Genomic DNA, 24769 nt, shown 5'->3' with positions numbered 1-24769 from the left:
TAGCGTTATTAAACCAGAAGATTTGGCTCGTCTCGTGAACTCCATTTCTCGCAAAATCCAGTCTGTCCTAAAAAACAAAGGTTATCCCACCAAATAAAGTTTTTTTGATAATAACCATTGTACCATTTTTTTTTAAATATATCTAGTAATAGCTCACGGCAACGGCTGTTGTTTTATTTATGTTTTAAATTTTTAGAGGGTTTTTTCTCTTAAAATAGATGTTAAATAATAAGTAGAAGCATAAAACGATGCAATAAAAATATAGATAAACTTATAAATAACATGAGTCTTGTGAAAAAGAGGAATGCTGACAACAAAACTAAAATTTTTATAAAGTTTCCAGAATATGGCCACTAGTGCAATTAAGGTAATGTAAAATCAATAAAACGATTGTTTTTTTTCTTTCAAATTGTTATTTGTAATTTTAGATTGCATTCGAGTATGACAAATTATAACAACATAAAGTACAACGCCGCTCGAATTATTTCGAGTATGCATAGTTTGTTCAGTTTAGCGCGCTCGAGTTAACTCGTTAAGAGGTTAAATAGTAAATAAAATAGATTTACTATGATTAAATTGTATTACTCACCTCTGATTTTCCTTTCGAGACGCAGCTGGCAACATTGGTTGGCTCAAGATTGAGAGCATCTCTCTGAAATAGAAAAATAAGTAAGTACTAAGATCGATTGCATTATTTAAATTTAAATTTGACAAATAAATTTTTTATAAGAAAGTTTGTAGTGATTAAGAAAAATATTGAGTATTTTTTGTAAAATACTTAAAAAGTTTATTTAAATATTTTTGTATTATGAACCCGACTTTCTTTTATCTATCAGAAAAGTGGGGGCATGTCTCTTTGACAAAATGTCAAGTGCCACCAATTTTAACAATATCTATTAAAATAAAATGACACAATGCATACCAAAATTAGACGAAAAGTAATGAGCGAATTAAATGATTTAGTAGAAAATTTAAATCTAAATTAAAATTACAGTATACTCCCTTTATAACGAACACGGTTATTACGAGGTTTCGCTTATAACGAGGTACATTAGATGTCCCGTGAAATTTCTATTGAACTATAACCCTTTATAGCGAGGTAAATTTGCTTATAACGAGAAAAAATAAGATTGAAAAACGTGTTTTTTACGTTTTGGCCCGGTCGTAGCTATAAATAAATACCCTTTTTAACTGCGGGCCGCCCGCAATAAACTTCTTACAATTTATGATTCTTAGTCGGAAATGTAAAATTTATGATTCACAAGTGTCATTGTATTGGGTTGACCATTCACACGTGTTTTAAAGGTTGTCAGAAACTTTATCCAAGGACAAAACGCAAATGAAGAAGCATAAAACTGTTTCACATCTTTAGAAAATATGATAGATAGAATACTGGACAATTTAAAGCAGTCAAAAATGACAAAATAACTTTATACGCTTTATACATATACATATTTATACATATACATATTTATATTTACAGAATACAGATTTTTTGTTTTAACGTATATCATTGACAGTAAAAGTAAACAACTCTTTTTTGTTTTAATGCATTTCATTGACAATAACAGTAAACAACTTTGTTTTAAAAACGCCATTCAAACAATATTTATTAGCATCTTATATTGCTCCGAATGGCTTCACTATAGAAAGTTAATGTTTTAGAAAACTACATATTCATATGTATGCACAGTACTATTGTTGTTGGATATAACGAGATCCGCTTATAACGAGGTAATTAGTCTGCCATTTCAGTTCTCGTTATAGACGGAGTCTACTGTATTATTAATATTAATATTAATAAATAAAAATGTAACGTTTATCACCTTTTACCATCTTTTGTTTATTGTAAATTTTCAGGTTGCAAAATACATAGATAAAAATCCCCTAAATACATACTTTTTTGAGTCTTTTCTGCAATTTTCATAATCTCCTCCCAGCTAAATATTTAACATTCATATTAAACGTAACGGCACCGTCTAAGATTCCACCGGGCCATAAAATTTATTAACAAACTTCCTGTCAACTTCCACCCTTAAGACTTGTTTGCATAGTTGAAAAATAACTGCCGGAGAGAAAAAAGAACAAGAAAAAATCGGTCATTAAAAGGCCGTTGTCTAAAACGAGTTGTTTCTTGTACCACGTTAATAAAGAGTCCGCTCAACACTAACTACAAAACTTTCTGGCGTAATTGTAAAACTTGGTACAAATTTGTGTGTAGGCCAGACCATTACGGCGTTGTTTCGCACTTTTAGGGGCGAAACTTGCTCCGTGTTACTAAATAATGCAAAGAGGGTACGTCTGATGTATATCAAGGCTGATGGAAAAGAATGTCTTTTTTTCCGGTGAAGAATCACACCGAAAAACAAATTACGGGAACGCCTGACATCCCCCTCCGCGTTTGAATTTTTCACCGGGGCATTTTTTCTCGTTCGCAGGCAAAATACCACCACGCATACTTTAAGTACCCTCGTATGTTCTTTAGAAGAAAATGTATTCTTTGGTCGGTGGACGACTTGACTTTTATTTGTGTACGTGTTTTGTTTTGTGTTAAATTTGTACGTGGCAAGAAAACAAACATACTAACTTACCTACAGAGAAATATTTTAAGGTAGTCCATATTATACTGGACTGGTATATACAAGGGATGTTCTAAAAGTTTTGTAATAGTAAACGATACGTTGCCACATAGCCAAAAAAAAGTAATTTGCAACACCGACTGAGATATGTCAGTCGGTGTATAAGACAATAATTATTGTTCCTTGTGCCTTTACCTTTACGCAGCTTTCCAACTAGATCTGTGGATATGTATCTGTCTTAGCCATTAATAATCAAATTGATCCCTTTTTCTAACCATCCTTTCCACATTTTTAATAATTGCATAATATCATAATATCTTTTAAAACCTTGTTTTGGGTAAACATCTCCCACACTGTAGTGCTTTTTTACCCCTCAAACTAATATGCTTATTAATTGTTCACATAATATGGTTTATAGACAAGATACCTCATCTATAGCTATAGACCATCTTCCGGGTACTAATGCGGTGTAATAGAGAATCGTAATGTGTAGTTGTAGTGTATTAGTGTAGTAAAGACTGGAGTAATTAATTAAAGAAATAAACCTAATTTATTCGTATTAATTTAAATTAGCCATTTACAAGTCATTTTATAATTGGCCAAGTGCTCAGGATCGCTAATATCATACAAATTACTTTGGAAGAAAGAAGTTTGCACCGCTGTCTTCCTGGATGTGGCCCGTTTTCAAAAGCTGGGATTTTGACACCCTTGTCAACGGCCTAACTTTTGACAAGGTATAGCATAAAGGATTAGTAACATATATACATATAAACTAAGCTGTTATCTATCAAAACAGTACTTTCTATTCCTAGAATTATATAGATCAGACATATGCTTCAGAATCAATCAGGAAGAAGCATATTCTGATTCGAGTGGAATTAGAGCAGTTGTCCTACAAGGAAGTGTTTTTGGACCAGTTCTGAACATAATATTATACACTATAGATACCCCTGATCTAAGTCAAGGTACTATTGTTACGTTTACTGATGATAGGACAAGTATCTTATACCAATGTGTAGCTTTTTTTCTTTTGATGTAGCTAGAAAGGTCACTAATTCGATATAGTGTGAACGGCAACTAAATGGTTGGTGAAGAGCGAGTCGTGTGTTCAAAACTAGCTTTTGAAATTGGTACTTGGTTCAACAGAACAAATTACTACAGATAATAAAAAAAAAAATAGAAAAAGAGCGCCATTTCACTTTTTGGCAAACTCAAGAAGAAAGTTAAAGAACCTTAGATCTTTAACAACAAATTACTTTCTTGTTCGGTGGAAATAGTCCACACACTTATAGAAGGCTTATGCAGCCTGATCGTTCTTTCTCATCATTATAGAACTATCAAATTGTTTAAAATTAATACTTAATCAGGGGACTTGTTATTAGTAGTAGAAATAGATCAATTAGTTCAAAACAGAACCAATTTTTTTCAATAAATGGTTGAAATGGAAAAAAAATAAAACAGATAACAATTTATTTTAACGAATGGTTGAAATGTACAAGTACAAGACAATAATTCGTCCCACAATAACGTATGGAAGCGAGACATGGACCTTGAACCAGTGGGAAACGACAAAATTACTGGTAGTTTAAAGAAAGATACTGCGGAGTATCTATGGGCCTTGCAGAGAAGAGACAACAGGAGAACGGAGAAGAAGACACAATGATGAACTCCAGACAGTATATGGAGATGAAAACATAGTACGTTACATTAAAGCAAACCGAATAAGATGGGCGGGCCACGTACTAAGATTGAGTGATGAAAGACTCCTGAACGCCACATTCTGGGAAAGGTCCGATGACAGAAGGCCCAAGAAAGAGATGGAAGGACGCAGTAGCCAGTGATCTACGCAAAATGAGAATACAGCGATGGGAAATAGCTGCTCAGGACCGACAACAATGAAGGGGAATAGTAAACGCAGCCAAGACTCACATAGAGTTGTAGAGCCTAATGATGATGATGATGATGAATGGTTGAAGTGCAAATAAAAATAAAACAGATAAACGAATTTATAGATTTTCTAGGGGGTAAAATACAAGAACAACTGGACTGTTACAATTCTCCAACATAGAATTATATGCAAAATTAAATAGTACCTTATAATTTCATCAGTAAAGATGTGGTAACCGTTAATTAAAAATCAAATAAAACAAAAAATATACATAATCTTTAATCAGGACTTACTTGAGTTAAGTAAAACTCTAAACCTAATAATGTAATTTTGGTACTATGGTTATCAAGATGCAATGACTATAGTAAAGTAAAGTAATGTTTAGGCTTCTTTACTTACTCTATTACGTAATAGTAATTTAACAGGTGGACAAAGATATGATTCTTAACCTGAATTTGCCAAAGATCCAGCAACTATCAAGCTTTTCTTGGTAATTTATAGTTGTAACATAATATAACTTACAGTTGTTGATGGTCTTTCTCTTGGTAATTCAAACACTGACTCTAAGCTTACAACAAATCTCAGGAGATTTATAGTATCGCTTAAAAATAAATCTATAATTAGCTTTGAGATTGATTTGACATTATTAATTTCTCACTAGAAAAACTTATTGTGGTAAGATTACTGCGCTTATCAAAATCAAGCAAATTGCCAGAGAAAACACGTCTTGTTCCCTAAACAACCCACCAAGAGATGGCTCTTTTCTTTTCAGAAAATTAACAGATCGAACACATGTTAACTGTCTAATCCCATTGATATCCATTCCATTAACTCAAAAAGAAGGTAATAAGATTTATGGAAGAAAGTCGTGTATGTCTAATCGGGCATTTTCAAGTTACCTCTCGTGACAGAGACACTATGGTTGAGAACTAAAAAAAAAAAATAAAAAAATATTACAATCTTAGTTGAAAGTAATCATGCAGAAGCAGTACATTGCCTATAGAACTCCTTAGATCAGATCAACAATTGGATTAAAGCATGAAGTTTCAGGAAATAAACCAAACCGATTTATATTGATAATGATAATGAAAACAGAACAATAAATTACTGTGATTTAGAATACCTTCTGTAATAATTTTAATGGATATTTCACAATTTCATCGGAGACTGATACAAGGAAAGTGTTAAACTCCTCAGAAAAAGCTTTTACGTTTGATTGGAGTGACTTTTCACTATCACGTTTTACTCAGCTTCTTTAATTTCACCCATACTTTCACCCATTTATTGAATTGAGCTTGTTGATCTTGGTGTCGAATTTTTTACCTACCCTTTTCTACTAAGTCTTAAGAATTAATTTTAAGTCCTTTTATAAGATACAATTATAATTTCTTGCAATCTTTTTTTAAGATTTGGGTTGTAACTTACAGATCGGTTGGTATGATGCATTTACTACATTTCATTTTCTGTTTGAGGTCTACTTTCTCTCAATGAAAAAATACAAAATTAGTATTCGTTCGGGCTAAAAATCTGCCTCGAAAATATCGCGTCATTATTTTGGCAGTCGCATAAATTGAAGGAAGGCAACATAGTAAGCCGTAGAGCATTCCTTGTTCTCGCCTCAACAAATCTTAGCAGCAAACCGTCGTATATAAATTGTAAGCTTGGTTTCCTTTCCGTTCCTTTCCTCCAGCCACCTCCAGAAAGGAAAGAAATAAATTATCAAAGGTTAAAACGACCGGATTGTTATTGGCGGCGGCAATTGCCGATTCTGGCTCGAATGACAGCCGGCGTACACGTAAATTTAACGTGTCTCAAACTAATTAAAGTAGTTAATTCGCTTTTCCGGAACAAATGGTGGCTATTATTCGTCTTCTGTTCTACGGGTGAACGTGAAACGAGATGCTCCCGCGGGTTTACACTCTTTACGGCTGCCGAGGACTTTCTATTGTTTCGGAATGGCGACGAAGCAACTGTCACCGAATGAGATAAACTGATATGGCTACTGCAAAACACTTTTTTCGTAGGGTTACGCATATTTTTGGACAAATCAGTCTCATATAGATTATCAAATAATGAAGATATACGCAATTGTAAGCACTTTAAAATAATAGATAGTGTTATTGCAAGCCAATTCCTCCTACAGAAACTTTTGTTCTAGTAAAAAACCTTTTAGACCATAAAACTAGAAACCCAATCAGTATAACTGAAATTTTACATCTTCTTGAAATTTGCATAAACGAGGACTACTTTGAATTTAATGATCAGAGATATACAAATAACAGTGCAGGACTTATAATGGGTAATCCTTTAAGCCCATTCCTATCAGATATTTTTATTTATCATCTATAGACAAACGACAACGCGATGGACCGACGACCTCAAAAAAATCGTGACCAATTGGATAGCAGAGGCGCAGAACAGAAGCAGATGGAAAAGTCTAGAGGAGGCCTATGTTCAACAATGGACAACTCAGGGCTGATTGATGATAGACAAAGATTTTAAAAACATCCCTGATACATAAGAAAGCCAGTACCTTCTACTAGATTACATATTACAAGATATCAAGAAAAATAGCCAAACAGAAAAAAGAAAGAAATAACACCAGCTTTTAGAACAAAAAACAACTTAGGTAAATATATTAGAAACAACAAGAGCCAAAATAAAAAGCACTTACACAGTAGTGTATAAAAACTTAAATGTGGCGACTGCTCAAAAACTTACATCGGTCAAACGGGTAGAACTTTTATCAAACGTATAGCAGAACATAAAAGGACCTTCAATAATAGAAAAACAGATTCTACATACGCACTTCACGTTCTAGAATATAACAAAATGTTCACATCCAAAATAAAAGCCTTAAGCTATCTTTATCAGAATCAATGTAAATTGATTTACAAATTAAAAAATACAGACATAATTCTGAATGACCAACTTGAGACAAACAGTTCTCCCCTCCTCAACCTATTCAGTTAAAGACTAAGTGTAAACATATACCAAAAACCAGTTGAGGAAGGCACTTTACCAAAAGAGCTGTAATGATAAGACATTATAATAAATTTTGTGGAAGTTTTGAAAGTTTTTAGTGTTTTATTGCCAAATAAGATAAATTGCTGGTATGAAAAAGAAAGCAAAATATCAGAGAGGACCATAAAACCCAGATAGTAGCTGTGAAAATGGAGGATAACGTGCATTCAAGGTAAAATGGAAGTTAAAATATATCTCTAGATATATGGATTGTAACTGTGATAATTCTAAAAGTATAAATAAAGCTAGCTAAAGTATAAATAGGCTAGCTAGCTCATCTCAAGGGCAGAGAGCATTCATGCACACACAAACCAAATCATAAAAATTAGTTTGAACTAAAAAAATTTATTATAAATTAAATATTACGCAATCATCTGGTATTCTTTAGAGTAAAGTTTTAGAGAATATTATTCAAGAAATATTTTGGGTTACAACCAAGGTATGCTTAAGGATATACCCGACAAAGCTAAAATAGTAAAGCCTACTTAGGAACATTTATAAACTTTACAAGTCAATATGTAACACCGGTATCTGACGGATAAACATGGATTTACAGGACCGGCAAAGTTATATCAAGATATTAAAATGAAATGTTAGATTAAGTTAATAAAAAAGTATTCCTGCAGAAGGTTTGAATATAATTATTTCCTGAGAAATATTAAATAATAGGAAAGATAAACTACAGTTAGAATGCAAGATATTCCTAGAACAAATATTATAGCCACTTAAAAGGAAATCTGAAGGTATGGGAATACAAAAACTTCTTGTATAGTTTAAGTTTTACAGATGACCAAGCTCAAGATGAAGAAGATCTATCATATATGCTCCGAAAACTAGAAAAAAATACACAAAAATGGACTTTGAATAAATCTGAAAAACACCGAATTACAATCGAACAAGAATCAGTAAGAAACTTGGAAATGGACGAATATAGAGAAATTAACTTAAAAAATAAATCATATAAAATTGAATCATTGAGAAAGAGATAAAAAGTAGATTAGCAAAACCAAAAACATGTACCAAGCAAATAAACGGAGTACTATGAGATAAACAGACTACCAGAAATATAAAGAAGAGAATATATAACATGTTGGAACGTAGTGTAATACTTACGTAGCAGAGAATTTGGTAACAAACAAGTGAAATAAGTTCAAAATTACAGCAACCAAAATGGGGTTTATGAGAAGAAGCTATAAGAGTAATAAGACTGGATCGTAGGAAGATACATTGAAAAAAAAAATGTTTATTTTGGTATGGACACGCGAGAAAAGCAGACCTTACAAGGTGAAAAAGAGGCAGACCCCGAAGATCATGAAGGGATGAAGTAAACGGGGCCATAGAAACGAATGGAGACGTTGTAATCTTATTCTTCTTCTTCCTCTTTATAAGCAATTCTGCTTGTTCATTGGCGGATTAATACCTCTATGGAAGGATGTCACTCCATCTTTTGCGTGGTCGTCCGATACTTATTTTGCCAATTGGTGACTTATCTCTTCCGTTCGGCTCGCGGAGATAAGAATACGGTCGAGGTCAGAAGGCCCTGCCTGTCGTAAGAGGCGACTAATGGGTAGGAATCGAGAGGTAGAGAGCCGTCGCTTGAGGTTTCGGGTCTGTAGAAACGTACTCGAGACTCTTAGGCGTCACATTCACCGGTCTACACTCCTAGCATCCGAGACGAGACTCTCATGGGACCACTCTACTCTCATTCCAAGAGAACCAGGCGAGGTTGAACGAGCTGGGCCTCTTTTGGCCTTACACCACCAATAGGGGTGTCGGTGTCTCGGCACGTACCCGCCTGGAGATTTAAGAGTGGTAGAGGAAAGATCCTCGGTATCGACCTGTCTACGTGCGAGGTGGAAATTCTTCTACCTGCGTCACCTGTCCGCCCGTGGGAGGGGACAACAGATAGGTGAGGTAATCGCAACACAGGTACTACGGGGGAGGTGGAGCCCCGCGATGCATATGCAACGCGCCATCTTCATTTTGGTGTAGGGGCAGTGGAGGCGCTAACGGCCGTATGCCGAAAGGCCAGGTAGACCAGTGTCCTGCCAGTTTTCATAATTGGAGGCACAAAGCAACGCTATGCTATTTTGACGCCACGGGTCTACTCCATTCTGCTTATGTGCTTATTCCATTCTTGTTTTTCTATCGTGTCCATTCATTTATAGACTGTACGTTACATTTTCTTCTAATGTCTTCACATCTTTTTTGGTCTCACAGCGTATTTCCCGTAATTCTTCTTAGTACTCTCCTCTCTGCAGTTTCCAGTAGCCTTTGCGTTGTGAGTGTATCGTGTCTTGTCTCTGAGGCATATGTTATTATTGGTCTTACACTGGCTTTATAAATTCTTGACTTCATCTCAGTGTTAATGTGTCTGTTTCGCCATATAGTGTTATTAAGGCATCCTGCCAGTGTATTTGCTTTTTGTATTTCATCTCTCTCTTCTTTGTCTAGGTATCCATAGCTGGACAGTATAATTCCCAGGTATTTTATTTCCATTACTTGTTCAATACTGATGCCATCAATATCTATGGTTGGTTCTGTGCTGACTAATATTGTTTTAGTTTTCTGAGATGAGATTGTCATAATAAATTCTTTTGCTCTTATGTTAAATCTGTGGTCCAGTTTTTGCAGACTATCTTCATCTTGGTCTAGCAATGTTGCGTCGTCTGCATAACAAAGTATTTTTATTTCTCTGTTTTTCATTCTGAAATAATTGAAAGAAAGAGACGTTGTCTGAAAGAAGGAAAGCGGCGACAGCCGTTGAAATCCTTATTTCATATTCTTCTAACAAAAGAATTTTAAAAACAAAATATTAAACCTAAAATATGAACAATGATTCTACATAATTGCTAGATATTTAAAATAGGTAAACTGCTACAATTTCAACATAATGTAAACAGAAACAACTAATAAGAATACATTGTTCAATTTCACAACCATTGCTTAGGTTAACTCATAGTAACAGTTTCTACTCCTGACTTTACCCCAGCTCGTGAAACACATACATTTTTGGATAATGGAACAGAAAAATCACTCTCTCCGATTTTCTTCATTAGAGAACAGACGTATTTTTAGCCTCTCTTAATTTGGTTCCCGTAGAAGACAGATGCTTTTTCCGCCTCTCTTAGTGATAAAGACCAGGTAAAATAAACAGTACTATGATGCATGTGATATAAAGTACCGTGAATCTGTTACAGACAAACGACGCGAAAGAAACATCAAATTCGTACGAGACACAACCGTGTATGAAACTTGCTTATGTGACGCACAGGTGTGCGAGTGTATACAGCAGTGATGTTGGTACGCGTTTTTATAAACTTAATTCAATTATTGTCTGTATAATATTTAATTACCTCTCCTAATTATTCTGAACCAACACTATTGATACAGTCCTGACAACTTAGAAATTATTTAAATGATTTCGCATATTTATATGAACTCAATTAGACACAAATTATGACAAAAAAAAAATACAAAACACATCTCTGGTATAGTTCAAAACTGAATATATTAAAACAGTTTACTAAAAATTTTTCCAAATAGGATAAGACTTTTTAAAGAGATCAAGCGGCCAAAATCTAAACTAGCATGCCTATTGAAGGAAATCAAAATTTTAGGATCTAAAAATTCGGATTAGTACGAGGGCTGACCGATATGATTTCTTACAGAGAAAGTTTACAATAAAAATAAAAATATATGGAATATCAGATAACTAAAGAAATAAAATAAATTTAATAAGGAAGGAAATATTGAGCGCCAACTATTTTTAGAAGAAAAATAGTAAAGTATGAAGAGGGACTAACAAACGTACAGACATATTTAAAAGAAAATTATAAACAAAATATTAAATTCGAAAACGACACGTTTACAATGAGACAAAGTTACTTTCATAAAAACGTTGATACAAAATTTTATTCATACAAAGTTCCGCAACCTTTGGGCACAAGCAAGCTGCATAGCGGAAACCGTAACGTATTTATCCGTCATTGTTCCGGTATCGTTTTTTAAATGGCGCGGCAACGACGCAGCGGCCGTATAGGCCCAACGTCGGTCGTAGGGTATTAGCCCGGTGAGACTTAATAACCTTTAAATGGATTGCCCCAATTTATACCGAACTGGAATTTAGAAAAGCTGTTTTGCCGAAATTAAAATTTGGCATTCGACACAATTAGTTCCCTTTATCTATTCGAACAGAAGAATTTAAAGGAACTACAAGTTATAACAAGAAAAGAATTCTAAGAAGGAATGTTTTGTAAATTTTCGGGAATATTGAAAAATATAAAAAAAAATGTGTGTAGGCAGTAAATTCTTAGAAGTAATAGAGACGTTTTAGCGTTATTGTAGGTCTTCCAATGGCGCACGAAAAATTCCATAAGAAGTTACGATCAAGCTACTTGTATTGAAGAAATACCTATTTATATAAATATATCACTTTAATGTAGCAATATGAGTATTAAGGACATTTGGGTCAATTACAATAAATAATTTTAGGTTAGTAGGTAACAGTTAAACATCTCTAAAACCGCGATTGTCGATGAAAGCCGGCAACTCAGGGATTCAGTTGTTTTGCTATCGAAGTAAACAGGATAACTTACATAAACACATTGTAAATATTTTACATTTTTTACACAGTAGTTTAGTTATTTCATTAGATTATCGGAGCAGTGAACACGTATTTTATTGTTGTGAGCAATATGGAGCAGTCAAAGTAAACAATACTTAAATTTTTCGCTGGGAGAAAAAACTATTATAGACAACATGTATTGTGTACTCCGTGAAAGGAATACAAGCATGTTGGTCAACGATGTAGTTACTCTGTATAGTGATTTGACTAAAATGTCGACGAGAACTGTATACAGAATTCTAAAAAATTTCCAACTAACTCCACTAATGAAGGTTGGCTATAACCATTGCAAATTCGTCTCGATCTTCTTCTTTTCTTAAAAGCATCTGTGTGTTTAACCCGGTCCAGTCGAGAATGTTTTTCAGTCAGGATATAATTTGTCGTCTACCAGTCCTATTTTCCTTCACCTTTTCCCTTCATAATCAGCTGCAACAACTCGTATTTATCATTTCTAAGTATGTGCCCCAAATATGGTGTCTTTCTCCTCTTAATGGTGGTCAAAAGTTCTCTGTCTCTTCCCATTCTGTGCAAACCATTTCATTCGTAATATGATCGGTCCTTGTTATTTTCAAAATCTGTCGCCTCTAGCATTTCTTGTTCCTAAACCATAATCACCTATTATATTGTCCAATCGGCCTTTTCTTATCTTTGCATTTAAATCGCCCAATATTGTTTTAATCTCTTTCTTTCTGCTGTATTGTAAAAGTTGTTTCGAGTTGTTCCCCAACTCCCAACTGTTTATTTCCTGAATCGTGTTGTGCTTCTTTCTTTGTTCGAACAAGCTCCTCACATTCCATGTCCCAAAATTTTAAAACGATTTGTTCTCTATAATAATAGTAAGCTTAACAGTAAAAATTTGTTTAAGGCACTAAACACCTAGGCATGTTCCGCGCTTAGCTACTTATTTGGTATTGTTAAGTGGACAAAAACGGATATAGAAAATATTCAGCGAAAAGTACGAACACACCTCACAAAGGCACAAAAACACCATCCTCGAAGTGCAGTAAAAAGAACGACATTACCGCGGTATTTAGGAGGACGAAGACTTATGGATATAAGCTAGCAACTAGAAAAACAAATTACTAATTTATGGACTTATTTTCAGGTGCAAGCTGAGACATCTACTCTACATGGCGCGATTTGTGCAGTAGAACACCTATCAAACTGAGGGAACCAGAAATGCGCATAAACCATCTTACTAAGGACGAAAAAATGAGCACCTGGATAGCAATGAGGTCAGTCAAGACCATGTCGACAATATAGCGTCGAACTATTGGCAGACATCAGGAAAGATGTTCCCTGAAACAGAAGGTTCACTACTGGCCATTCAGGATCAGGTTATATTAACCAAAAATTACCTCAAATATATCGTCAAAGACCCTTAGGTCCAAAATGACAAATGCCGTTATGAATGCTCAGGAAACCATCCAACATCTTACCGGGGGCTGTCAGGCATTTGCAGCAACTGAATATAAGGAACGGTACGACTCAGTAGGAAAGATCATTCATCAAGAGATAGCTATCAAACTGATACTATCAGTTTGATAGTATCAGTTTGATATATGAGATACGATATACGTATACTTGAGAATGACAACTACAAGCTATACTGGGACCGCACTGTGCTCACAGACCAAACAGTGGCACATAATAGACCAGATTTCGTACTAGTTAATAAACTAAAGAGACAAACAACATTGTGTTAAACAGAACGAAAAAATTGCCAAGTACAGGGATCCGAAGTTTCAAATACGAAGACAGTGGAGAATGGAAAGTACCCAGACAATACCTATTATTCTCTCTACTACTGGAGTCATTCCAAAGAACCTCCTAGAAAACATAAAAAAGCTAGGTCTGAATGAACATCTCTAGAAGACCATGCAGAAAGCTGTACTACTCTCAACGTCCAAATGTGTACGAAAATTTTTGGGAGATACTCCAGCATACCAAGTCACCTAGGGCTCGATAACACGGAAAGAGTCCCACCAGAGCTAAATCCTTTTGATATCGTAGGTATCTGGGATGAGTGAATTTTCCCCTTAGAGGGAGTGTGAGCCATATGGCTAAATCTGGATAAGCTAATTTCAAATTTTAAAAAAGTATTCATCAAAGCCCATCTAAAAGTGCAGATGTATAGGGAGAGACTGCCTGGAGTTAATTTACCACGAGAACCTGTAATTACCAGATGGGGAACGTGAATTAACTCTGCTATATTCTACGCTGAACATTTTGATGCCGTTAAAGACTTAATTTTGGACATGGAGGACGACGCTGAGAGTGTAGTTTAAAGTCAGGATTTGTTACAAAGTGCAAGTGTAGCTAGAGATTTACTTTTTATTAGAGATACTATTTTATTACAGATATATGATCACATCGTTAGAGAGTGTACAATTAAGTTTAAGAGAGTCCACTAGTACCATTGAAACTTTTATGGCTAAGTGTGGCAACGTTCCGGGTAAAGTTGGAGATCAAATAAGGCGCAAAGTGGAAGTGACTTTAACAAAGAATGAATGGATTAAATTTTTAAAAATAGTCAAAAATATCTACGAAATGAACCTTTTCTATGTCTAAATACATTTTTACTGATAGAAGACAATCATTTTCACTGGAAAACTTCAAAAATATGATGTTGTAAATGCTTTTTATAGTGTTTCCAAACGAGAAATTGTATAATATTGTAATACTTACTTTTTGTAACATTTTAAAATAGTAAATAATTGTATCTGACCATGTTTTTCTTACTATGTGTATTTTCCAAATAAAAACCAATTTTTGATCATAGTATTTCTCTCACCCTATTTTGTTCTATTACATCATTAAATTTGATTACATATCGGATTGCATATTTTGTAATAAAAGTCAATATTTGTGCATATTTTCATAAAAAAAAGATGCATATATATGCGCATATTTTTTCAAAAAAATATTGCATCTATTCCGCGCTCTAGTCATCACAAACTGGCAACGATGTCGTCGCTTTATCGCATTCACATTTCTGAGAATCTGCTTAATACAAATGTGATTTTCAACTGTACTATTATGTATAACATTTATATTATTTTATTAAAACAAAAATCTACCTAGTAGGCGATTGTAAATAACGAAACATACACAATTTGTCGGAGGTAATGGACCAATTCGTCAGTGGATTCGCATCTAGAAAAGCCCATTACCGCCATCCGAATCATTTTTATGTACTGCTCTTCTATTTGTTTACATCGATTAAATTGTTTTTAGTTCACGCCAAAACAAAAAAACAAATTGACGATAAAACCTAACAAAGTGACGATAAACGTGCTGGTAAACGCAAACATCATCGATGGATGGGCTTTGCAAATACTAAACAATATTAAAAAAAAACAATCGCTGCAATTGAACAAATTGTTTTTTCCAAATAGCTGAAGGTAAAATTAGGTCTATTGAAAACGTACAATGTATGAACAGTTTTTCGCTTTAAGGGTTAATGTCCTAAAAAATAAACTTTATTAAAACCCATATTCATTCGGTTTGGTTTTTATATAGTCAAAAATGATTTCAATGGACAATAAAATCTAAATGCAAATTTAATATTACTTATTGAATCTAAACCCAAGAAATACTAATTTTATATATGCATATATAGTTTTAGTGAATCTTTAGTAGTATAAATTAAAGTTAAGATGTCTATTGATCAACCTTGATGAGATTGTAATGATAGAAGTAAAAAAAGAATAGATAGATCTAGTATTAGCTTTTATAGTTAATTTGGTTGATTTTTGTTTTTGACCATTCGAATATTATATAATCTGTTAAACGAGATACCAAAGCTTTACCAAACTCATCAAGCTTCATTGTCAGATAAACGCTATCTAAAAATATTTTTTATACATCGTTATCCTGGGACAGTTTATAATGACTTAGCTTCCGAATGCATGTTACTATATACAGACTTGTATACTCTCACAGCAGAGACAATATTAAAATATCCACCAATTCAAAACGTATCTACAAACTGGAAACTAATCTCTCATCTCTTGTCGCTCGTACCAACCGGAGCAAAAATACCTGCAATTTCAATTCCAGTTTTGATTATTGTTTACATAGATGTATATGCCGGTATTACATGTTCTATTTGTACACAGCCTTCTTTGATGTCGGTAAGTGAAATACAGATGTTGTTTATCTTGTGTCTAAGATATCCCTCAGCTAAAAATTAAAATTATTACCGGAATATGACGACTCCGCGGATAAGCTTGAATTTGAACAAATAGCTGTGGGGAAGTGGCAGTTATAAAATGATGATTCGACGGGATTAGAATGGGATTTTTCGCGAGGGGTGTGACGGTTTACATTGTCTGGATCATAAAGGAGATTAGTCGGGATTTCGGCAACGACTAGATATGCGAATCAAATCCAGCTGTTAATCAGTTTCAATGTTAATTTAATCGTATAAACTAGAGATATTTATACCTTAATAATTTCTTACTACACATCGCAATTAGTATTGTACTCTGTTCAGCTATTATACCATAATAATTTATCCCATTGTGTCGTTGTTTTCGAAGCTTTTCCCATAAAGGTCAAAGATACAGTTGCAGGATTATCAGTTAGACAAAGTCCCATAGATTAACTCGAAAATAAAATGGTACAGTTTGTATTTCCAGCTTTTGTAGTTTTCTACAGGATATACAATTAAAACGTATAATTGTTTATTAATTTTTTCTTCTCTTCATTGAAAAGAGGTTGTAACGTCATTAAAATAATTAATGTATCTTTCTAAAGTAATTTTGTACAATCGCATAGCTTATATCTTGCTACCTTGATATTTATCGTTTTGAATTATCGTATATGTGGAAAGCTTGTGGTCCAGATGATACCAAGTGAATTGCTGAAGCTAATAGATGGATAATATAAAAATACTAGTAAAACTTTTTAATGCAACGTATAACACAAAAGTGATTCCCATAAACTGCCTCAAGCCATCTTTGTTACAATACCTAAAAACACAATGTTAAAAAATAGGCTTATAGAGCGATATGAATTTGCTTGTGTTGCGGGATTACCAGGTTTTTGGAATCATAGTCACTTGAGCAAATTTTCATTGTCTTAAAAAGTAGCACAGATGTAGTATGCTGTTGTATATTAGTGTTAATAACACCATTGCTTTTCTCGGTAGCTTCTGAAGTAATTCTTCTGTTATCAAGTCATAGCCAGGAGCTTTCTTAGGATTTAGCATTTTTATTTGTTGTCAAATATCTTTTGGACTAAATGTCAGAGGAAGAGATAGTTGACGTGGAGTTTCGAGATACATTCTTATATTATCATCTTCATCGCTATTAGTATCTGGTGCTGCGAGTACACTTGCAAGACGCTCTGCGAATACTGTTGGTTTTTTTGCGTTTGTGCAGGCCCAGGTCATATCTGTTTTTCTTAAAGGTGAATTTGTTATTATCGGTCGTTTAAATTTTGTTGTAGCTTTCCATATAGAGTGAGTGGTCTTTATTTGAGAGTTTAGAAACATAAAACTGTAAAGAGCCTTTTTTTTAGTCCATGACTTATCCTGTTAAAGTACATTTTATTTAGTGGATTTCTCGTTTATTGCCATATGCATCGAGCTCTTCTTTTTTTTCGAATCAAATCCCATGTGGTGTGTTTGGTATTCCAGTCATGATACTCCTTGTTAAAAATAGGCTCTAGATTCGTGCTACACTGACAGAGGTATTTGTTTATAGTTTATTGATTGCTGCTTTAATTTTTTCCATAAGGTTGGACTGATCCCAACGTAACAATAATCGGTGAGAACACATATCAGCACAAATGGTACTATACACACTGCATGGGCTGATTTAAATTAGAAATTAGTGGCAAGTTTCTGTCTCGTTAGAACTTTTGAAGTGTTCACGTTGCGTCTCGCTGGTAATATAATAATATCTGTCTCTTTTACTTTGATGTAAACAACGTTTAAATTGAATATAAATCTTATTAATGGTAAACCAATAAACAGTATCAGTGTTTTTTGAATTTTGTTTGTGCTCTATGTTAAAAATTTTTTCTTTTTGTATACTCATTTTTTATACTTCTGTTCTTTGCACAGTTTTTACTTATATAAATAAACTGACTTAGTTCGGTTTTTCCTATTAAGAAACTGAACGTTTTATATTATATATGGTTCATACGTTAAGGTTTTATTTCACTTTCCAGCAATGGATGTATGCTCATTTAACTAATTTTAGATGAACTTGTGATATATGAGGAGGTAAAATGCAAAGAACCTTAAGTCACAAATGAGTAATGTTTCAGGGAGGGCGAAAAACTTGTAGCTTTGCACTGAAAAAGGATAATGAGTTCTAATCATTGTTATGCAATTGTATTGGTTCTAAAATAGCTAACAAATAGTTTAAAAAATTGATTTTGTTTTGACAATAAGATCTCTTGCACGAACTCGGTGGAAATAAGTCGCTTTGCATATAAAGTGTCGTAATAAGCTAATTTACATGTAAATAAAGTAATAAAGCAATAAAGTAAAGGAAAAATGGTTTTCTGTATTTTTCTATATTTAATTTTTTTCTAATTCTCCGGACAAAACAACAGCATGAAATCAAGTGATGAAAAAACGAATTATATCGCAAACTCGATGAAATTTTCAGTCTAGAGTGATACAAACTGTATTTGTAAATCGAGACAGCATCCTAGAATGTTTCAAAAATAATGAGCATGGAAATCCTAAAATATATAACACGAAAATCACAGTTTAAGTCGCCGGTTTCGTCAAATGGTTTAATGATTCGGCATTCCAGTCCTGGTTGGATTTCTTTTACAAAGTAATGCCACATGTTGGCACAATATACAACTAACTGTAGAACATTGACACGGATTCTGTGAAATTGCAATATGCTATTTACAGTTTAAAAAAAATATAGTTATTAACATTAGAAATAGCGTCATCAGAAATGAGGAATTTGAATTTACCTGCGGAATAAACTTGTGACAATATTATATTTCAAATTAAGCATTGTGTTCCTTTTAAAAATCATCTATCTGGGTGCAAATTTGTTTCAAATAGAAAATTATGAACATTAGAAAAAGAAACTACCTTTAGAATATATAGAAGACATTGATATCTTCTGCAATGCATTTCCAATGGTTGAAATTGGAATTAAAAATATTTTACTCGCGGCCAGAAAAAACACAAGAAACAAAGTAACATTGCTTTCAGTTCTGGACTCTTTTTCTTCGTCTTAAGTACTTAATAGTATACTTGAAGTTGTATTATCAGAGGCGTGTGCTTCCTGATCAAAGTCGTCGATCTTTTACTATGACACTAAGTTCCAACGGTCAGTAAGCTTTACCTTTTCTAAACAGTGATTTAATTTCCTAATGTTTCTCTAAAATAAGTAAAATATGTATTGTGTTAATACAAAATAACAGTAATATTTTAATACAACAGTTATTTGATATTCACTATCAAATATCTAAGGCCTAATATACCTAATTCGGAGGTAAACAAAGTTATCCATTCACCGAGAATCAACGTCAAAATAGAACCAATCATTGTCAATAGGAAGAACATATTTGCGAGTAGGCTAAACCTACTGATGTGTTTAACCCATCGCGTCAACCCCGTAGTATAATTACAGTAACAATTCTATAGAGGTGGGCGAAGCCAGTTCTTTGTTGATTCGTTCCGAAGGAATTTGAAAAACAGTGTTTTTGTTTAGAAATTATTACAACCATGGAAAGTATATAAAAGGTGACTCATTTATTTTTAAATAACAAGCATATTGAATTATTTAAAACAAATACAAACAAGTGATAAAGATAAGTAAAAAGAAGTATAAAAATAAAATGTATTCTATGTGCCCGTCTGGATCCCGCGAGAGTGAATTCCCCGGCGGACGCCTGTAAAAGAAAAATTATTATTACTAACAAACAAAATGGAATACGCGAATTCAATCGCACGCAGACTTGTACTCGCTTCCACTTCAATCCAGCGGAAGCACCAAACGCACTCGCAATCGAAATATTCGGTTGTGCAGATCCACGCTATACGGTAACGTTCAATGCAGGATACCCATGGGTTCTGCTTGATTGAGGATAGAGTGAGGACCTATTTGGTAGGGAATAACCAAATATACTGGACCTATAAATGGGTTCAATAAGAATCTCAGTATCTTTTCATCGATCTATTCTATCAAGAGTGGAAAAGTCCCGATGAAGTAGGTAGACAGCTGGTACTGAAAAAAATCACTTATTAAAAGTGTGTTGCAAGAACTTTACAGCGGCTTTTCTGGAGGACATTTTGAAGTTTAAAAAACCCTTTTGCTACAGTTCAAGACAGATTTTACTGGATCAATTATCAATTGTTACTTACACACGACGTATTAAGACATGGTGTTCCTCTAGAGTTACATTCTGATCAAGGAAAAAAATTTGAATCAGAATTGTGGCAACAAATAATGAAAATCTTGGGCATTACGAGAACTCACACTATTCCTCTCCATTCGCAATCAGACGGAATGTTAAAAAGACATAATAGAACTGTTTGTCAATACCTTTGAATGTTTGTCACTGTTAATAAAAAAGATTGGGATACTTAAATTCCTCTATTCCTGCTAACCTATAGAAGTCCTGAACATGAAGCGACTGGTTATTCTCCATCGATGAGGATCACCGGAAGAGAAATGGGAACTACCTCAAGATTTTTGTAAGATTACCACCCTGCGAAGAACGTTCATCCCTGACTGAAAAAAAATTGTAAAAAGTCTACGAATTTGCTCGTAAAAGTCTAAAAGTTCAAAAAGGTAAATCAAAGGTCAGGCTGGAAATGTATCCTACCAAGAGAACTTTCGAAAGAGGTGACCAAATATAGTTATACAATCCCAAACGTAAGAAATATGTCTACAAAAAATCGATCTCGAAACTTATTTGTCAGTCCTCCTATTTCCCAACTCTAGCGATTCAGTTCCAGCGGTACAAGATACGTTTCCCTGCACCGGGATGCTGACCCAGGGCCGACAATTGCGATATATCAGCGAATTTTGCACCGGTTCATTATATCATCGATACGTGTTCGAACGGCGTTAAAATAAATGACAATTAGAACATTTTATTACCGTTATAAACCGTAAATTTCCCGCCATAGACCGATGAAATTACCGGCGATCGGCATCCTGGAATAAAACTTCATTACAAATTGTTAGTAAAATGAAATATATAGTTTTCGGTATTTATTTACCTATAGGTGCCTATAGTAACAGATGAGTTTGTAACGAATATAAAAAGGCCGGTGAAAAATATAAGACGCGGAAACTGATCTGAAACATTTTGGTAAACGACGGTGATATTTTAGAAATAAATTCAGGTAAAACTTTTTATAGAGAATAACTTCTTGCATCAATAATATTAAATGAACAAGTGATTTACATAATGTATCCCATCTTTCATCAGTAGATCACAAAACTGTAGTAGTGCCTACACCGTTATAATCCATTCTTCTGAACATGAGTACTTTACGTTCATAGCTTTAGCATTTTATAGCTTTTCATAGCTTTTTGTCATGGGTTCATGTTTCTGACGCTTCAGTTGTTTTTTCATTTTTTCGGTTTTTTTCTTGCTATGATGTTAATAGTATAGGCTTGTCGGCAGTAAAAGGGCTGTGAGAGTTCTAACCCAAAATCGGTCATTTTCCCATGTAAATCTCCATAAGAAAATCTAAGGTCCATTCGGGTCATTTTTGGCTCTTTTTGTGGTGGAGGCGCGACGGCTCATCGGATCGTGACGTGTGAGGTATCGTCGGAAAGGGTAGGGGGTAACGAATACGTTAAGCAAAAACAAAGATGGCGGCATTGCCAAAAGGACACTAAGCTTGTTTAAGCTCAGTGTTTATGGTTTTGACGCTTTCGCCTACGCGAAAGAAGACGCATCTCCTGGTTAAACAAGAGCTTGGTTTAACTGCACTTCTGCTGATCTCTTTAGAGCAGCGGTATCGCAAGTGCGAATTGCGATGATGGTTGCCAACCTTCTTGGAGGAGATGTAAATACTTATATAATACTTGTAAAATACTTTCCCTGTTAATTTCATAGACCGTTAGTTTATGCTAGTTTAAACGGCTCAACGTAGAACAACGTGCAAAGTATCGATGGAAAGGGAAGGGGCCATCAAATACGTAGACACAAAAACAAAGACAAGACATAGACATAAGTAGATAAGGAAGCGGGGTCCTGAATCACTTTGGTAACCTGTCCATCAGGGTCTCCGATGCGAAGGTATCGATGCCATGATTTGACCTTGGGGGTGTACAAGAAGTACAAGAAGTGATCGACAATGACCAGAGGGTTGTAAGAACTGGTCGCTTATCGCTTGATCTCTTCTTCTTCTCTCCCGAAGAAGTGATCAACAATGACCAGAGGGTCGTAAGAACTAGTCGCTTATCTCTAGATCTCTTCTTCTCAGCCGAAGAATTGTCACCTACGTTACCTGTATGTTTTTACACTTGTCTCTTCTTTGTCTTACCTGTCCTGAAGAAGTAAAAGAATCGGTCGACAATGACCAGTGGGGGTGTCTTTGAGTGGAACGGACCACCTTGTATGTCGAGTGCAAAACTCATCGCTTATCGCTTCATCTCCTCTTCTTTTCGTTAAATTTGTACAGGGTGATCGAAAAAATAAATTTTGTATTGAGACTTGGAAATATTTTAGGTGTTGTTGCGTCAAATTTTTTTTTTTTTGTGTACGATGCTTAGATATATCTGTATAGCCTGCCTAGCCTAGCCTGCCTAGTCTTATCTTTACTTGTAGGAAAAGGAAAAATAACTATGTATCACATAAATGCTTTATTGTGTATATATATATATATATATATATATATATATATATATATATATATATATATATATATATATATATATATATATTAATGATATATGTGGGTAGATGTAAATAAAACAATATTGGATTGATACTATAAATTTTATTTGTTTTGAAACAAGTTATTTATTTTAAATAAATGTATCCAGCAAAATTTTGTCAGTAATCAAGATGTGTCTTGAGGTGTACATGCTAGACGAGTTTTATTCAAGGCTCTCAACTTTTAACAATTGGAAGGGGAATAAATCTGAAATAGAGTTAGCTGCTTGTGGATTTTACTTTCTCCAAGTGGAAGATATAGTAAAGTGTTTCAAGTGTGGCGTAGAGATTTACAAATGGGAATCAAATGACAATATAATCGAAGATCACAAAAAATTTAGTCCCGATTGTGCCTTTGTAGAAAGAGTATCCCATTTTTCAGAGAATCAACGACAACAACAAATAAATTGTGAGTGAGAACAATAAATATGCCTGTTCCTGTGAAACATAAATGTCCAAAGTGTGGGGGTGACACTGAAGAACGAAATGACCTGTGTATAAATTGTGAATTGGAAGAGGTGTACAAGGAAGAGAGTGGTGCTAAAATTATACCTAGTAGAATGTATGTAAAGAGACAGAGACCGCAACAATAAAAAATAATGTAATCGCATGATAAAAAATTAGAATAATAAAATAGCTGTAAATATAACATAAAGCTCATTTTTTTTACCCTTTGAATATGCCTGTACCTGTGACATATAAATGTACAAAGTGTGGTGGTGAAACTGAGATTCCAAATACACTTTGTGTAAATTGTTACTTAAAAAGTATATTTAGACAATTTGGTGGTGACAAAAATAACCCAAGTCATCTATTTATCCAGAAATAAGTATGCCTGTACCAGTAAAGTATAAATGTCCAAAGTGTGGTGGGGAGACTGAAATATCTAATAGGAATTGTATAAACTGTGACTACATAGAATATTTGAGATCCAGATCTGGTGCTAAAAATATACCAAGTAGTATGTTTGGTGAAATGTGAGGTCAGTTGTCTGAAGAAGAGAAAAAATATATAAAGACTTATATTTAGAATAACTATGTATTAATTTGTAAATCGTCTACGAGTACGCTACCAATATGTTAAACGCTGTCATTAATAAATTACCTTTCGAAATGCACATCCCTGGAGGTTATAGGTTTTGTGGACCCGGCACCAAATTACAGAAACGACTAGCACGAGGAGATAGGGGAATAAATGGATTAGACGAGGCGTGTCGTGAACATGATATTGCATATTCTCAAAATAAAGATCTATCCGAACGACATAAGGCTGATAAGATTCTAGGTGAAAAAGCTCTTGAACAGTTTCGATCGAAAAATACAGCATTTTCCGAAAAATTGGCAGCACTTGGTGTAGCTGGTGCAATGAAAGCAAAAGTGAAATTAGGTATGGGTCTAGGTTCTACTAAATATAAAGCTGTAACAAAAAGTTGTAATAAAGAATTGAACAAAGCTAAAAATAATTTAGAAAAACTAACTGAAAATATAGACCATTGTACTTTATTACTCCAAGGATTAACTATTTCCAAATCAAGTAAACGCAAACAAAATGTAAAAAAAATAAACAAAAAATACAACAAAAGCTTTTAAATCATAAAAGAGCAAAACAATTAGAAAATAATATGGATGTGGACATTACAGATGATTTTGTTGATGATGATGATGACCTTCTTTCCAAAAGAAGAGAAAAACGAAAAATAATTGATGACAATGTAGTTGGTGTCAAAAAAGCAAAAATCAACTTAAATTACTTATTAAACAATACCCA

General features: G+C 34.0%; 1 protein-coding gene across 1 annotated transcript in view; it reads right to left on the bottom strand.

The window, feature by feature from the left end:
• Window positions 1-24769, bottom strand: part of Sema2a (Semaphorin 2a) — a 1119544-nt gene that overhangs the window by 227336 nt on the left and 867439 nt on the right. The window contains exon 4 of the mRNA XM_072536254.1: window positions 590-652. Within this exon, the coding sequence (XP_072392355.1) occupies window positions 590-652 (63 nt within the window). The remainder of the gene's footprint in view (window positions 1-589; window positions 653-24769) is intronic.

The sequence above is a fragment of the Diabrotica undecimpunctata genome, chromosome 1, assembly GCF_040954645.1.
Source record: "Diabrotica undecimpunctata isolate CICGRU chromosome 1, icDiaUnde3, whole genome shotgun sequence".
Lineage (NCBI taxonomy): Eukaryota > Metazoa > Arthropoda > Insecta > Coleoptera > Chrysomelidae > Diabrotica > Diabrotica undecimpunctata.
The sequence above is the reverse complement of the archived record's forward strand: the minus strand, read 5'-3'. Positions and strand labels throughout refer to the sequence as shown.